Source organism: Gorilla gorilla, chromosome 9, assembly GCF_029281585.2.
Source record: "Gorilla gorilla gorilla isolate KB3781 chromosome 9, NHGRI_mGorGor1-v2.1_pri, whole genome shotgun sequence".
Classification (NCBI taxonomy): domain Eukaryota; kingdom Metazoa; phylum Chordata; class Mammalia; order Primates; family Hominidae; genus Gorilla; species Gorilla gorilla.
Genome location: NC_073233.2, coordinates 97,314,312 through 97,331,448, shown reverse-complemented (window position 1 = coordinate 97,331,448; position 17,137 = coordinate 97,314,312). Strand labels below are relative to the sequence as shown.

General features: G+C 37.1%; 1 protein-coding gene across 5 annotated transcripts in view; it reads left to right on the top strand.

Annotated features, from left to right (window-relative positions):
• The window catches only part of NOX4 (NADPH oxidase 4), a 165,387-nt gene that overhangs the window by 31,101 nt on the left and 117,149 nt on the right, over positions 1 to 17,137 (top strand). For 4 of the 5 annotated variants that reach the window (XM_055356621.2, XM_055356620.2, XM_055356619.2 and 1 more), the window contains 3 exons: positions 8,497 to 8,607; positions 10,883 to 10,967; positions 16,153 to 16,250. In XM_055356621.2, coding sequence (XP_055212596.2) covers positions 8,497 to 8,607; positions 10,883 to 10,967; positions 16,153 to 16,250 — 294 coding nt within the window. The remainder of the gene's footprint in view (positions 1 to 8,496; positions 8,608 to 10,882; positions 10,968 to 16,152; positions 16,251 to 17,137) is intronic. The other variant, XM_063693453.1, reaches the window with a different exon arrangement.

The window sequence follows — 17,137 nt, the reverse complement described above, 5'->3', positions numbered from 1 at the left end:
CAAAAATTTTCTCCCATTCCATAGGTTGCCTGTTCACTCTGATGGTAGTTTCTTTTGCTGTGCAGAAGCTCTTAACTGTTTAGTTTAATTAGATCCCATTTGTCAATTTTGACTTTTGTTGCCATTGCTTTTGGTGTTTTAGACATGAAGTCGTTGCCCATGCCTATGTCCTCAATGGTATTGCCTGGGTTTTCTTCTAGGGTTTTTGTGATTTTTAGGTCTGACATTTAAGTCTTTAATCCATCTTGAATTAATTTTTGCATAAGGTGTCAGGAAGGGATCCAGTTTCAGCTTTCTCCATATGGCTAGCCAGTTTTCCCAGCACCATTTATTAAATAGGGAATCCTTTCCCCATTTCTTGTTTTTGTCAGGTTTGCCAAAGATCAGATGGTTGTAGATGTGTGGTATTATTTCTGAGGGCTCTGTTCTGTTCCATTGGTCTATATCTCTGTTTTGGTAGCAGTACCATGCTGTTTTGGTTACTGTAGCCTTGTAATATAGTTTGAAGTCAGGTAGCGTGATGCCTCCAGCTTTGTTCTTTTGGCTTAGGATTGACTTGGCAATGTGGGCTCTTTTTTGGTTTCAAAAGAACTTTAAAGTAGTTTTGTCCAATTCTGTGAAGAAAGTCATTGGTAGCTTGATGGGGATGGCACTGAATCTGTAAATTACCCTGGGCAGTATGGCCATTTTCACGATATTGATTCTTCCTACCCATGAGCATGGAATGTTCTTCCATTTGTTTGTGTCCTCTTTTATTTCATTGAGCAGTGGTTTGTAGTTCTCCTTGAAGAGGTCCTTCACATCCCTTGTAAGTTGGATTCCTAGGTATTTTATTCTCTTTGAAGCAATTGTGAATGGGCATTCACTCATGATTTGGCTCTCTGTTTTTCTGTTATTGGTGTATAAGAATGCTTGTGATTTTTACACATTGATTTTGTATCCTGAGTTTTTTTTAAAGTTTTATTTTAGGATCAGTGGTACATGTGCAGGTTTACTATAGGGGTAAATTGTGTTTCATGGGGATTTAGTGTACAGATTTTTTTTTCACCCAAGTAACAGGCATAGTATCACATAGTTTGTTGAATGTCACGCTCCTCCCACCCTCTACCCTCAAGTAGACCCCTGTGTCTGTTGTTCCATTCTTTCCGTTCCTGTCTACTCAGTGTTTAGTTCTCAATTTGTAAGTGAGAACATGTTCTCGGTACTTGGTTTTCTATTTTAGGATAATCATCTCCAGCCCATTCATATTTCTTGCCAAGGACATGATCTTGTTTCTTTTTATGGCTGTGCAGTCTTCCATGGTATAGGTATACAACATATTTTCTTTATCCAGTCTGTCATTAATGAGCATTTAGGTTGATTCCCTGTCTTTGCTCTTGTGAATAGTGCTGTGATGAATGTATGTGTGCATGTGTCTTTATGGTAGAATGATTTATATCCCTTTGCGTATATATTCAGTCATGGGATTGCTGGATGAAATGAAAGTTTGGTTTTAAGTTCGTTGAGAAATTGCAAAACTATTTTCCACAGGGGCTGATCTAATTCACATTCCCATGAACAGCATGTAAGTGTTCCCTTTTCTCTGCAACCTTCCCGGAATCTGTTATTTTTTAACTTTTTAATTATAGCCATTCTGACTGGTGTGAGATGGTATTTCATTGTGGTTTTGATTTGCATTTCTCTAATAATTAGTGATGTTGAATATTGTTTTCGTATGCCTGTTGGCCACCTGAATGTCTTCTTTGGAAAAGTGTCTTTTGATGTTCTTACCTCACTTTTTAATGAGATTGTTTGTTTTTTGCTTGTTAATTTGTTTAAGTTTCTCACAGAATCTGTGTACTAGGTCTTTGTCATATGCATGGTTTTCAAATATTTTTATCCATTCTGTAGGTTGTCTGTTGTAGTTTCTTTTGTTGTACAGAAGCTACTTAGTTTAATTAGATCTTATTTGTCCATTTTTGGTTTTGTTGTAATTGCTTTTGTTGTCTTCATCATGAAATCCTTGCCAAGGTCCATGTCCCAAATGGTATTTTTACCAGGTTATCTTCCAGGCTTTTTATAGTTTTAGGTTTTACATTAAGTCTTTCATTCATCTTGAATTAATTTCTATATTGCTTTATATTTAAGTCTTTCATTCATCTTGAGTTGATTTTTATATTGCTTTAAGGAAGGGGTCCAGATTAAATCTTTTGCAAATGGCTAGCCAGTTATCCTAGCACCATTTATATTATTATTGTAGTCTTGTAGTATAATTTGAAGTCAGGTAATGTGAGGCCTCCAGCTTTGTTCTTTTTGCTTGGTACTGCTTTTGCTATTTGGGTTCTTTTTTGGTTCCATATGAATTTAAAATAGTTTTTTTTCTTATTCTGTGATGACTGGCATTGGTAGTTTGATAGGAATGGTATTGAATCTGTAAATTGCTTTGGCCAGTATGGCCATTTTAACTATAATGATTCTTCCCATTTATGAACATGGAATTATTTTTTCATTTGTTTGTGTTATTTCTGATTTCTTTCAGCAGTGTTTTGTAATTCTCTTACAGAGGTCTTTTACTTACCTGGTTATTTGTATTTCTAGGTATTTTATTATTTTTGTGGATATTGTGAATGGGATTATGATCTGGATTTGGCTCTCAGCTTGAACATTGTTGGTGGACTGATGTTCCTTTAGTCTTTGAAGTTACTGTTCTTTGGATGGAGTTTTTTACAATTGTATTTTCTTTGATGCCTTTGGAAGTTTGGTTGTGGTTTGAGGTAGGTTCAGTAGACTGTCTTTATTTCTGGAAGGTTTTAGGGGGCCAAGGATCAGCTTAGCACTCCTGGACTGCCTGTTAACTCTGGATGGCTGTACTAGGCCCTCAGCTTCGGTCTCTGGCCCTTTGAGGTTAGGAATCTGATTCACTCGGGGGGCTGAGGTGTCCCAGTCTACTGGCCACAACTCTACAAAGCTGGTGCTGGCAGGGTTTACTCCTACTGGCTTGGGTGGCGCACTGGTGGGAGTGAGCCTGAAATGGTCCTGTGTATGCTCATGCCTATGGCAGTGGCAGTGTGGCTGGTGCAGGGCGGTGGCAGAGGCAGAGTTGCCAGCGTCCGTGTACGCATTTGTGCTGTTGGTGGCAGTGTAACAGGGCACTCCTGCATCAGCAAGGGTTTGGACAGTTAGCTCTGTTTGCATCATCTGTGGTGACACAGTGGGATGCATTCACACACACGTACTGGCTGGGTAAGGGAGGTGAGGTCTGCCCACATGGGGAGAGGGAGACTGTAGTGGGTCAAGGCTGCAGGTTGGCTAGTGTGCATCGTCAGGGGCTGGTCTACTGGAGCTCTTCAACAAACAGACACAGTCTTCCAGTGAAGGAGCTATGATGATAACCCCTGGGAAGCAACTTGGTTGGCCATCAGAGGCTGTGCTTCGAGCAGGTACATATAGCTGTACCCAGGAGAGGCCAGCAGACAGAGGATGTGCAATTTGGACTGGTCCCATCCCATTTGCAACACCACCATGTTCTGTCCAGGTCCAACAGTCTCTCAAAGGCTGACGTCACTTAGAAGGCCATGGAGAGTCTTTGGGGATGGGCACCCTAGTTATACTCCACTGCAACTGTTCCTGTGCCAAACCCTGTGGGCTCTGCACAGGCTGGAATACTGTTTCTTCCACCTCTCTGCCAACTCTCTCTGCCAGCTCAAGTGTCCGTGGGAGTCATGGGCTGTCTTGTTGCCAGGATTTTTGGGGATTCCTGGTGAGGACAGACCACTCCTCACCTGTTTAGCTCATTCCGCAGGAGTTGCTGGGGTCCAGGAACGAGCCCCAGTGCTCAGCAACCCCCTACAGGGCTCCCAGCTTCCTCCTCAAGTTCAGCCCACTGTCTGTCCTCACTGCATCCACTCTCAATGCTTTCCTGCTGAAGATCTGCTCAGAGTTTGCTAGTCTTCCCCATGTCCCTGTCTCTCAGTGTGAGATGTTCCTCCTGGCTGTATCTAGTCAGCCATCTTGGGTCTTGTCCTACTTTCTTTTCAGACTAAATCTTTAGTCCTTTCAAAATCTGTTAATAGAAATATTTGTGCATTTATATTTGTCAAAATATATGTATTCTAAATGTACTTATTATTTATTTCTATTCATCCATTCATTTATTCACACAAGACTTCTTTTTGAAGCTTGCTTAGATTTACCTTCTTAAACAATTTTAATTTTTAATTATTATAGTAATTGTATATATGTATAAAATACACATGATATTTTGATACAAACATGCAATGTGTCATAAGAGTAGCTGGGATATCTATCACCTCAACCATTTATCATTTCTTTATGTTGGAAAAATTGTAATTCCACTCTTTTAGTTATTTTGGAATATACAGTAAATTATTGTTAACTATAGTTGCCTTATTGTGCTATCAAACAATAGATATTATTCCTTTTAATGGGTACTGGGTTTATGTACCTGTTAACCATTGCCTCTTCATCTCCCCACTTCCCACTACTCTTCTCAGCCTATTCTCTGTCTCCATGAGTTCAATTTCTTTTTTTTAGCTCCCATATGTGTATTCACTCAAGATTTATTGATTACGAAATTTGATGGATAGAGTTGCCTACAGATTGTGGGAGTAAGAATAATGTAACTAGGAATTTTCTTGAAGTGCCTGCTTTTTGTTTCATATATATATATATATATGACTTCATCTTCTTGATAACAGTGGGGAGTTTTCAGTGACCACTTCATAATATTTTCCATGATACTGCAAGCTGTGCAATTTAAAGTTATTGGTGGACATACAAGCTTTGTGAATAAAATAACCACAAAGATTGTAAATATTTGAACAAACTTGAGAGTTGTAACCAAATAAAATGCTTATCAGAGCATGGTACCTGTGTTTAAAAATTCAGCTCAATTCAACAAAGATTTACTGAAAACTACCACTGTGTTAGGGCTGAGGATACATAGCTGTAAAAAAAGGATCCTGCTTTTGAAAAACTTAGTGCCTGGGTGCAGGAAAAGAGTAGAAAGGAGGAGTAAGCCAGATCCTAGAGTTGAGAGGCAGTTATAAGGAGAAATGAGGTACCTTTGGGGTTTCTGCTTCTCCATGGAATGTCCTTGTGATAATATATAAGAATCAAGGTAATGCATAGAAAGTCAGAAAAGTTTGAGGTATTATAAGACACAAACACATTAATTCATATACCAACTAAAGAGGAAATGGTGCTGGCTAGGACTATAGGGGTAACTCATGACTAAGTAATAAACTAATGTAGTCATGCTTGATGGAAGATGAAATGCAAGACCTGTGTTTAACTAACATACTTTACTGGCAACTAAGCATAATGTAAATGGCCTATAGGAGCCATTGGAGTAGGCTTTTCTCATGTCTCTCAATTTAATATTTATCCTTCCATATCCTTCAGTACATTTTTTGCCTTAGTTTTAACCCTGAGATGAAAAGACTCATAGATTCCAGGGTACAGAATTCCTTTTCAACTAGTTTGACTTTTGACAAGGTAAACAGCTTCTAAGATCCTTATACAAGTAATCTGTAAATTGAGTATAATAATTCTTACTTTACAAGGTTTTTGAAAATATTTTCAGTGATTCATTAAAAACACTTAGCCTAGCGACTGTTCTGTATTGGATGATAAAGAGATGGTAAACCTGTTAGTTGTACCTTACTATGTCAGCTTTCTGTAGATGAGATCTTTATTGTTCTTGCTTTGCTTTTTATTTATGCCCAGACTATTTACTTTTGTATTTTTAATATAAAAAATGCTATTTTTAAAGCTACATTTGGCCAGTAAGTTTGGAAATATGCAATTACACTTACTTATTATAATTTAATGGTTGTCATTGTTTCATAACTTGTAAACAGTACAGTTGGCTAAATAGTGTTAGGTAGTGGTGTTCAACCCAGGTGGCATGTTAGAATCATCTGGAAAGCTTTCAAAAATGTCAATGTTCAGACACTACCCAAAGTCATTGAATTCAGGATTTCTTGTGGACCTAATTATTATTATTTTGTAACAGCTCTTCATCTCCAACATGGCAATAATAACATCTACTCAGCTTGTCAGAGTAGATCTGATGATTACATTAAAAATATATTCAAAAGTGATTGATAAACAGATAATTAAAATAAAAATGTAGGGTAATACTAAAACATTTTAGAAATATTTACCCTGGTCTTGAGGTGTTTAATATTTACTTAGAGAAAAAGGTTAAAACATAAAAAATTCAAGGTAACATGTCACACACTAAATGGAAGTAACAGAATAATTATGCTAGGAATCCCATCCTAATCACACTGTGTAGGCAATCCTTAATGTATATGAGGCTGTGACCTTGTCTAGTACTTCTCAAATATTTATACCTGGGCTTTCTTTAATGGTAAAAGAACAAGAACAACAACCTTTTTGGGGCTGGAGAGGGTTACTAGGAGGGAAGTCTTATCTAGGGTGGTTGTCTAAAACCACTTACCTCAAATGTTTGTTCATTCATCAAGTCATTCAACAAAATGTTTATTACCTAATATGTGCCTTCTGGACATTTTCTTTTTAAAGGCAATTTAGCAGCACGATACAGTGGGGGTTAATAGTATAAATGCTGGAGCCAGAATATCTGGGTTTGAATTCTGGCTCCACAACTTTCTGATTATCTTATGTTGGGTAAATTCTTAACTTCACTGTGACTCAATATTCTTTATTTTTTAAGAAGGAAGACAATATCGTTAATTACTTCCTAGGGTTGCAGAAAGAGGTTTAATGTATTAATAAGTGTAAATTGATCCAAACTATGTGTGGCTAATAGTAAGACATAGGTGTGCTTTTGCTAACATCTCTGCATTTTTATTCCGTTATATTCTTCATTTGTTTTAGTATGAACATAATGTTTTCAGTGTGAACATATGAAGATAATGCTTTAAGTTAGCTTCACCAAATGAAAATGGTTCTCAAGAGAATGGATATATCCTCCTCCTAAGACAGAGTCAAATATATGAATCTCAATTGTTCAAGGCACCGTCTTATTTAAGATTGGTCATTTTCAACAACATGGATTATCTAGAGGATGTTATGCTAAGTGAAATAAGCCAGGCACAGAAAGACAAATACTGTATGATCTCACTTACATTTTGAATCTAAAAGAGTTGAAATCATAGAGGTAGAGAGTAGAATGCTGGTTACCAGCGCGTGGGGATGGGAGTGGACAGAGTGTACAAAGTTTCAGTTAGAAGAAATAGGCCCGGTAATAGGCCTGGAAATATGCCTGTTGTTGCACAACAGGGTGACTATAGTTAATAATAGTGTATTGTAATTTTCAAAATAGCTAAGAGTGTATTTTAATTTTAATTTTTTTATTTTTTGAGACAGAGTCTCGCCCTTTCACCCAGGCTGTACTCCAGTGGCATGAACATGACTCACTGCAGCCTCAAGCTCCTGGGTTCAAGCAATTCTCCTGCCCCAGTCTCCAGAGTAACTGGGACTACGGGTGCATTACACCATGCCTGACTAAGAGTGGATTTTAAATATTCTCACCGCATGGCATGCATCTGTAGTCCTAGCTACTCAGAAGGCTAAGGCAGGAGGACAGCTTGAACCTAGGAGGAAGGGGCTGAAGTGAGCTCTGATGGTACCACTGCACTCAGCCTGGGAGAAAAAGTGAGACGCTGCCTCAAAAAAATTAAAAAATAAATATAAATAAATATATTTACCACAAAGAAATGATAAGTGTTTTGGGGGATGGGTATGTAAAATAGCTTGATTTGGTCATTTCATGACGCATACATGTATTAAAACATCATATTGTACCCATACATATATACAATTATTATTTGTCAATTTAAAATAAAATAAAAATTTTAAAAAACATTAGAAAGGAGGTTAGAGACATAATCAGGGAAGTACAGAAAGCAATGAATGCTTGTATAGCAGTGGGTTCTCTCCTAGTTTCCAATCAGGGAGGAACTCTAGAAGAATCGTGCTTACTATGTGACCAGAAAGATGAGTAGAGTTAATGATAAGCAGAGCTTGCAGAAAAGCTGTGGTGTGTAAATGGGTGGGTTGTGTGGAGACTGAGAGTGTTCCAGAGAGAGAGAACATACGAGAAAAATGTCATTTAAAACTGTGACCTTATCAGTGAATAAAGGGTCCAACACCACATAAATGTGGAGGTGCAGTATATATAGAAACTCTTAAGGCTCTTAACAGCCAGAATAATGGGGTAGGGGCAGAACAAGAAATGGAGTTTCTGTGGAAACATTGTTTTCAGGTGACTGTAACATCAGCATTAATGAGAGGAGTAATAAGTTTTGCAGCAGTGCAGAACAGAAAGAAGTCGTTCAAAGGGGGTTTTAGTGAGAGGAAAAGGGAAAACTATTCAAGCCTCTTGAAGGAGCTGGTATTTGGCATGATTCTTAAAAGAGCAATAGGGTGAGACCTGTAGCTTCTAGAGCCAGGACAGGGCTTTACTGCTGTCCTTAACTGTGTGCTGACCTTGCCTTATTTGTTCAGCTAGGATTGTGTCTAAGCAGAGCCTCGGCATCTGTTCTTAACCTCAACTGCAGCCTTATCCTTTTACCCATGTGCCGAACACTCTTGGCTTACCTCCGAGGATCACAGAAGGTAAGAAAAAACAGTCCTACTTTCAAATTCCAGCATAAAAATCAAGTGTAACAGTCGCATGTTAGTTTGTTTACTTTTCATAGTCTGACTTTTGGCTGGAGTGATTTCTTGTAAGATGATGGTAAAAGACATGTCACCTGCCAAGATGATCTGTGAGTTATTCTGCAATACCAGATAAGGGCAGAGGATAATAGTAATATTATTAACAGGGATTTCCAGCACTATGCTTAGTGTTTCACATACGTGCTGGAGAATTCTTACAGGGATTCTACAATCAGGTATTGTTAGTTTCATTTCACACACAAGAAACCTCAGGCATAGAGGCTTTGAGTAACTTCGAGACCAGTGAATGACAGAGCTAAGGTGAATCCTAACTTGAGTTCTTTCCATTATGTCTTGTCTCACTGAGATTCTGTATTTTCACTTAGCTAAATCCAGGTGAGCAAACTAGAGTCCTTTAGATTCTGAGCAATACATGAAATGATTGCTGGTGTTGGCCACAACTTATCTCTGCTTAACACATAGACTCATTTTGAAGTGTGTAATAGGCTTGAGAAACATGTCTTTTTTTATTATACTTTAAGTTCTAGGGTACATGTGCACAACATGCAGGTTTGTTACATATGTATACATGTGCCATGTTGGTGTGCTGCACCCATTAACTCGTCATTTAACATTAGGTATATCTCCTAATGCTATCCCTCCCCGCTCCCCCCACCCCACAACAGGCCCAGGATTGTGATGTTCCCCTTCCTGTGTCCCTGTGTTCTCCCTGTTCAATTCCCACCTATGAGTGAGAACATGCGGTGTTTGGTTTTTTGTCCTTGCAATAGTTTGCTGAGAATGATGATTTCCAATTTCATCCATGTCCCTGCAAAGGACATGAACTCATCATCTTTTATGGCTGCATAGTATTCCATGGTGTATATGTGCCACATTTTCTTAATCCAGTCTATCATTGTTGGACATTTGGGTTGGTTCCAAGTCTTTACTATTGTGAATAGTGCCACAATAAACATACGTGTGCAGAGAAATATGTCTTGATTAAATAGTGATGTCGGGGGCAGGGGGGAGGCATAGCATTAGAAGATATACCTAATGCTAGATGACGAGTTAATGGGTGCAGCACACCAGCATGGCACATGTATACATATGTAACTAACCTGCACATTGTGCACATGTACCCTAAAACTTAAAGTATAATAATAATAATAAAAAAATAGTGATGTCATGTGTTATATGCAGTGTTGTAAAATGAAGTATGTAAGAAAACAGAAAAACACTTAGTCATTCTGCTAAAACTCAACAAAAATTCTTTTTAGTCTTTGACTATTTTTGTGTATATGTGTGACTATGTGTGTGCGTGTTGATTCTTCTTCCCTAAGATTCACTAAGCAAAGCACCGCTGGATAGATATTGATATTTTAAAAGGAGTTGTTAACTTGAGATCACTTTGATGTTCTACGAATTTAATGTGTGCAGATTTACTCTAGGAAAACTTCTCAACCCTTTCTACATAATTATATTTAGAAACTCTTTCCTTTTAATGCAGTAATCTGTGAAAATAACTCTCTCTAGGTTGCCTACCATTTAAACTGCTAGGTTTTGATCCCTGTGGTTGGCTATTGGTTTGGCTTGGAGAAAGAGAAGATAAGTGGCAGGGAATAAAAAGTTCCCACCTAAGTCTCTCAGTATTTAATCATTCTTAAAGATTTGCCCTGAGTGTGAAACAGTGATTCAGAGGTGCTTGACATTTTATTTTGTTATAATATCAAACAGGCATTTCAAACTATAGATGAGATTGCTTCATTTTAAAATAATCTTATTTTTTTGACTGTAAAAGGAAATCATATATATTTTAAAACTTAAACATTCCAGAAATATGCAAAATGATCAGAGAAAGTTTACCCTAATCTTATTCTGCCAGAACAGCCACTGATGACAATTTGTGGTAAGTGCCTGCAGATACATTAACATCTAATGCCATTAGTGTTGATCAATATAAGATCACAGTGTAGTTTTTTTGTAACTTTTTTTTTAACCTAACAATGTGTCTTGAACATCTTTCTATATCAATATTATGGATTTCTCACATATATTTTTTAATGGTTTAGGTGTCCCATTAACTAGATAGATCATAATTCATCTCACCAATTTTTGATTAATAGGCTTCCGCCATATTTTAAAAATTTTGACATAATGAACAATGCTATACTGAAAAACTTTTATCACATTTGTTGCATTATTTTTACCATATTAAATGATTTTTGTTTAGGTTCCAAGCAGGAGAACCAGGAGATTGTTGGATAAAAGCAGAACATTCCATATTACCTGTGGTGTTACTATCTGTATTTTCTCAGGTGAGAAAGCCACAAGATATTAAATAATTTGTTAGAATTACACATTTAAATGTAAACATTCCAGACATACACAGAATGATCAGAGAAAGTTTTCCCTAATCTTATTCTTCCAGAACAACCACTGATGACAATTTGGGGTAATTGCCTGCAGACATATTAACATATAATGTCATTAATGGTGAACAATGTAAGATTGTTGTGTGGTTTGTGTTTTAAACCACACGTAAAATTACACATGGAAAATGTGTGATTTTATTGTTCTGTATGTTATCTGCTGTCAGCAACTTAAGATTTTCTTATTAAATAGCTTAGTAGTTCTTTTCCATGTTTTTAAAAAGGGTTGTCTACAGGGAACTACAGAAAATGGATGTGTCTTGTGATTTTTACATTATGATATCCAAAAGTTGGCCCCCAAGCTGATAATGACTATTTCCTGAAAGTAAGTAATTTCATTCCAGTAAGAAATACTGGAAGAAACAGACTAAAAGTTTTCAAGCTCTGAAAGTGATGATGTGATATGAGTTTAAATGCATGAACATTTTATTTTTTATTTTTTTGAAACAGGGCCTGGCACTGTTGCCCAGGCTGGAGTGCAGCGGTACAATCTTGGCTGACTGCAACCTCTACTTCCCAGGCTTAAGCCATCCTCCCACCTCAGCCTCCCAAGTAGCTGGGACTACAGGCGTGTGCCACCATGCCTGGCTAGTTTTTGTATTTTTTTGTAGAGACGGGCTTTCACCATGTTGCCCAGGCTGATCTCGAACTTCTGAGCTCAAGCAATTTGCTTGCCTCAGCCTCCCAAAGCTCTGTGATTATAGGCGGGTGCCACTGTACCTGGCCAAATGAATGAAAATTAGAATGTGAAATACTCATTAGTAGATTAGGATTCCATCCCAAATTATATGTGATCAATATTTCTTTGATATTAATATTTGGTAGAAAAACCAATGTCAAAATTTCTAAAGCTTTATCTTGCTCTTTTCCAAATTAAGAAATAAAGCAATGATCTTTGTGCTATTATAAGCCTTTTTAAAATACATTTTGATCCTGAGCTTTTAGATGATACTTTTCAAATTTTTGGAACAGAAGGTAAGAAACATAGTGATGAAGTACATGGATTCCGAGGAGTCCATGAGTAGGTTCTATCCTCAGTTGACCTTCTATTTTAATGTGTGATGTTACCTCTCTGATCCTCAATTTGCTGTTGTTGTTGTTGTTGTTGTTTTTAACTGTAAAATGGATTGACAGCAGGACTTACCTCATAGATTTAAGGCTAAAATGAGAAAATGAATAGAAATTTTTAGGATAGAATTCGTAATTGTAATTTACAGTTGCAAGGGTTAATTATTCCAGTGGCATAGCACCTGGTATTTTCACCTGGCCGTTATTTGATGACATAGCTGTTTTGATAGCAGGGCCATTTTCACTAATGAATGTTTTGACACAGCTATTGCCAAGAAATTATTTTACTTTTAACTTGGTAAAAAAATTGCCAAGCATTGTCGAAATGGGTAACTTCATTGTTTTATCTCTGAATGTCTTCCAATTGGTAGTCCCACCTCTGCAGGTGTTAGATGGGGAGAGGCTCAGGGATAGGATTAGCAGTTCAGTGAGGATGAGATAAGGACCAAGGGTGTAGTAAGGGTTAGAGATAGATTAGGGAGAGGGAGAGTGAAAGGTCAGAAATGGAGGAGGATCAGGAAACCAGCATATTCATGACTCAATTTGTTCTAAACTATAATCATGTCCAAGTATTCTGGTTCAACTGGAGAGCAACCAAGCAACTGAGCTAGCATGAGCTTGTGTTCCAGAGGGTTTGCATTCTGCCAGTCACTAGTCTTCTGACTTTGGCTACATTACCCTTCTTTAACTTCAGTTGTCTGTAAAATAGGGATGACTCTATCTACCACATTGTTTTGTTTTGAGAATCAAATGAGAAAATCTATGTAAAGTGCTTGGTTTAGCTGCTTCCTTGCTGCCTAAAATTAGAAGCCCTGAATTCTTTTGACCTAAGAGGTCCTTTAAAAAGGTGAATATATCCCTTAATTATGTATTTTCTATAGCTGTTACCTACAACTTTTTTTTCAGAGAAATTCAGAAAGAATAGTAATTCTTCTATAGATGACTTTGCATTTTTTAGCCATAGAGTATGTAGTTAATATATAAGCTTTTAATTTTATATCAAAGGATTATTTTACTATACATTTGGGTATTGATGAAGCTATATGACACAGAGTTTTGTGTAAATAACATTTTATACCTGTGCCATAGCTGTGTCACACCTAGACCCCCTTTGTTTTACTACTTTGGAAACTTGTCCTTGCTTGTTATTTAACTCATTTTAGCTTCCTGTCCATTTTTTTTCTCTTAAAAATTTTTAAAGACTATTTTTCTGTAGGGCAGATTTACGTTCACAGCAAAATTGAGAGGAAGGTATAGAGAGTTTTCATATATCATTTGTCCTCATGCATGTATAGCCTCCCCCATTATCAACATCCCCTGCCAGAGTGGTACAAGTTTTTACAATTGATAAATTTACATTAATTGACATATCATTATGACCTAAAGTCCATACTTTACATCAGGGTTCACACTTGATGCTATATATTCTATGGGTTTGCACAAATGTGTAATGACCTGTACCCACCATTATTGTATCATGCAGAATAGTTCATTGCCCTAAAAATCCTCTGTGCTCTGCCTATTTATCTTTCCTTTCCCACTAACGCCAGACCACCACTGATTTGTTTTTACAGTCTCCATAATTCTGCCTTTTCTAGAATGTAATATAGTTGGAATCATGCTATATGTAGTCTTTTCAGATTGGCTTCTTTCACTTAGTAATATGAATTTAAGTTTCCTTTGTGTCTTTTCATGGCTTGAGAGTTCATCTTTTTATAGTGGTAAGTAATATTCCCTTATCTGGATGTAACACAGTTTTTTTTTATCTATTCACCTATTGAAAGACATGTTGGTTGCTTCCAGATTTTGACAATAATGAATAAAGCTGCTGTAAACATTAATGTGCCTGTTTTTGTGTGGGCATACATTTTTAGTTCCTTTGGGTAAATATCCAAGAGTATGAGTGCGAGATCATGTGGTAAGAGTATGTGTAGTTTTTAAGAAACCACCAAACTCACTTCCAATATGGCTGTACCATTTTTTGCATCCCCCACCTGCAATGAATGACAGTTTCTGTTGCTGTGCAATCTTACCAATATTTGATGTTGTCAGTATTCTGGATTTTGGTCATTCTAACAGGTACGTAGTGGTAACTTGTCATTTTAATTTGCATTTCTCTGATGTTATATAATGTGGTTCATCTTTTCGTGCTTGTTTGCCATCTGTATATCTTCTTTGGCGAGGTATCTATTGAGATGTTTGGCACATTTTTTTAATTGGGTTGTTTGTTTTCTTGTTATTGAATTTTAAGTGTTCTTTGTATATTTTGATAATAATCCTTTATCGATATGTCTTTTGCAAATGCTTTTTCCCAGTCTGTGGCTTATCTTCTCATGGTGTTCACAACGTCTTTTGCAGAGCTGAAATTTTAATTTTAATGAAGGCCAGCTTATTAATTCTTTCTTTCATGGATCATGTCTCTGACATTGTGTCTAAAAAGCCATCACCAAACCCAAGCTCATATAGACTTTTTCCCGTGTTTCCTTTGAGGAGTTTTATAGTTTTGCATTTTACATTTGGGTCTCTGATTCATTTTCAGTTAATTTTTGTGAAGGGTGTAAAGTCTATGACTAGATTTATTTATTTAAATGTGAATGCTTCCTTGTTTCAGGTCCATTTGTGACAAAGGCATTTTCTTCTTTGTATTGCTTTTGCTCTTTTGCCAAAGATCAATTGACTGTATTAATGTGGGTGGACTTCTGGGATCTCTATTCTGTTCCATTAATCTATTTGTCTTTTCTTTTGCTAATACCATACATTCTTGATTACTGTAACTTCATAGTAAGTCCTGACTCTTCCCCTACCTCTAATTTGATTACTTGAAGGGCCTTATAAATCCTTTAAGTAACTTTCAGGCATTTTAGCATTCTAGTCCTCTCTCACTTTCATTATTATTTTTTTTGTGTGTGTGTGTGAGTACCTTAGAACTCTAAGCCCTCTACATCTTACATTATGGGTTGTGGGAAATTATAGACTTTTCTAGATTCCAGGCTATGTCTTCTTTTGAACCATTGCACGACACATACTGTGAACTATAATGGTTTACTAAGCAATTTCAGATCACTTATCTCATTAAGCCTTTCGTTTCTGTCACCATCATTGTACAGAGAAGTAAATTAAGGCCCCTGAAAGGCAAATAATATGGCCAAGATCACAAATTTTCCAGCGAGTTACCTGTTGTATTTTCAATACGTTAAAATGTGGTGTTAATTCACACCTTATTTTGCCTACAAGCAAAGCTTAAGCAAGGGGGGAGGTGTGATGGGCCCGTGCACATCTCAATTTCTCCTTCCTTACCCAACCTCCTCAAAATAATTTTTATTACCCTAGCTTTGCCAAAATGAGTTCATCTTCACATCTCTAGTAACTTCCTAACACTGCTATTATTTATGTGAGCTCTAAGTCAGTCGAGCCCTTTGTTTATTGTGATTATTGTTTTCCTGAATTTTGTCCCATGAAGTGATTCCCAACACTTTTTCTGTTGGGTTAAGAATATTATGATTTAAATCTGTGGATTGTGAAAAATTTCTACTAGTTGAAAGTCTTTCAGTGGCCTATAATTTACGTTATGGGGTAGGGAAGTATGCAAGATATATATTAATAGCAGATTTGGAACTATGGAAGAGGTGAAAGATGTTGGAATACCTAAAATATCAGGGAGGTGCTCAAGTAAATAAATACTCATATCATTAGATGCATATTTATGTGTGCGTGTGTGTGTGTGTGTGTGTGTTACGGGGAGGATGTGTGTGTGTGTGTGTGTGTGTGTTTCTCTTATCCCTGACTTACTAGGGTTGTTTCATTACAGCCTTTGAAAATTTGGTACACTGTCTATAGTTCAGTTTTTTGTGTCTTTAAAACTTCACCTTTTAATGTAATATTTCACTGTCCACATAGCTGTCAAAGTTTGGCCCTGTATTTACTTAGGGAGAGGAAGAACTGAGTCCTTGACATAGAGCATATATGAAAATCCCACTAACTTGCCCCTGGTGTAATTCTGTAGGCGTGCATGTGGCTGCCCATCTGGTGAATGCCCTCAACTTCTCAGTGAATTACAGTGAAGATTTTGTTGAACTGAATGCAGCAAGATACCGAGATGAGGTGGGTGGTTTCTGTCTTCCCATTTTTCTTTCACTTGTCATGAGATGACTAATGAGGGTCTGTGATTTTTCCCTGAAAATTTGTACCTTACTGCTCCTTTTGAGTGCTTTTAAAATGCAGTTGTCAAGTTGAGCTTGATTCCTTTTCAATAGAAAATATAAGTAATTACTATTTCATAGTGTCTCCTGCTGAAAGTGAGAGTTGGTAGAATGTCTACTTTTTTATACTGCAATGTTCAGATGGTTGCCACTCAGGTCTGCCTCTGACTCTCAGCAGCTTTTGTCTAATTCCTATCATTCAGCTGAGAGTGTTGACAGTGCTGTTACAGGGTAAAAATACTTTATAACTCACATATTGGGTTTTGGGGAAAAGGGAAGAAAAGTAGATTGATTTTTTGTGAATCCTGGACAAATCAATTTATTTGACTTAAAAAATGTTAGTGAGTTTTCATGATTCATTCATTTAAAAACATTCCTCGAATTAAGTGATGTTGAATTCAATTCTGTAGCAGGCAATATCTGACGTAGAGTGCTTTTCTCCATGTGAAGCCATCCATGAAATGAAATTATATGTGCAAGGTGCAGGCCAGAGCCTGATGAACAGCACATGCTCAGCCAGTTAGGTCTCTGTTGGTTAATGCTTTCATACAGTCCTCAGGCTGCCTTTGCTTCACCATGCCAAGACTACATCAAAAACAAACTGTTCTGTCCCATTTAATCAGCATCCCCCCACCCTCATTTTCCTATTCTGCAGACTAAGTTTGGTAGTGACTTATTAACTTTTTTTTCCATCTTCCCCACTTCTTTTTCTCCTCCACATATCACCAGAGTTTTCTAGGTTTAATACTGTTGTGTTCATGTGTTTGACCTCCCTCTCAAAACAAAACT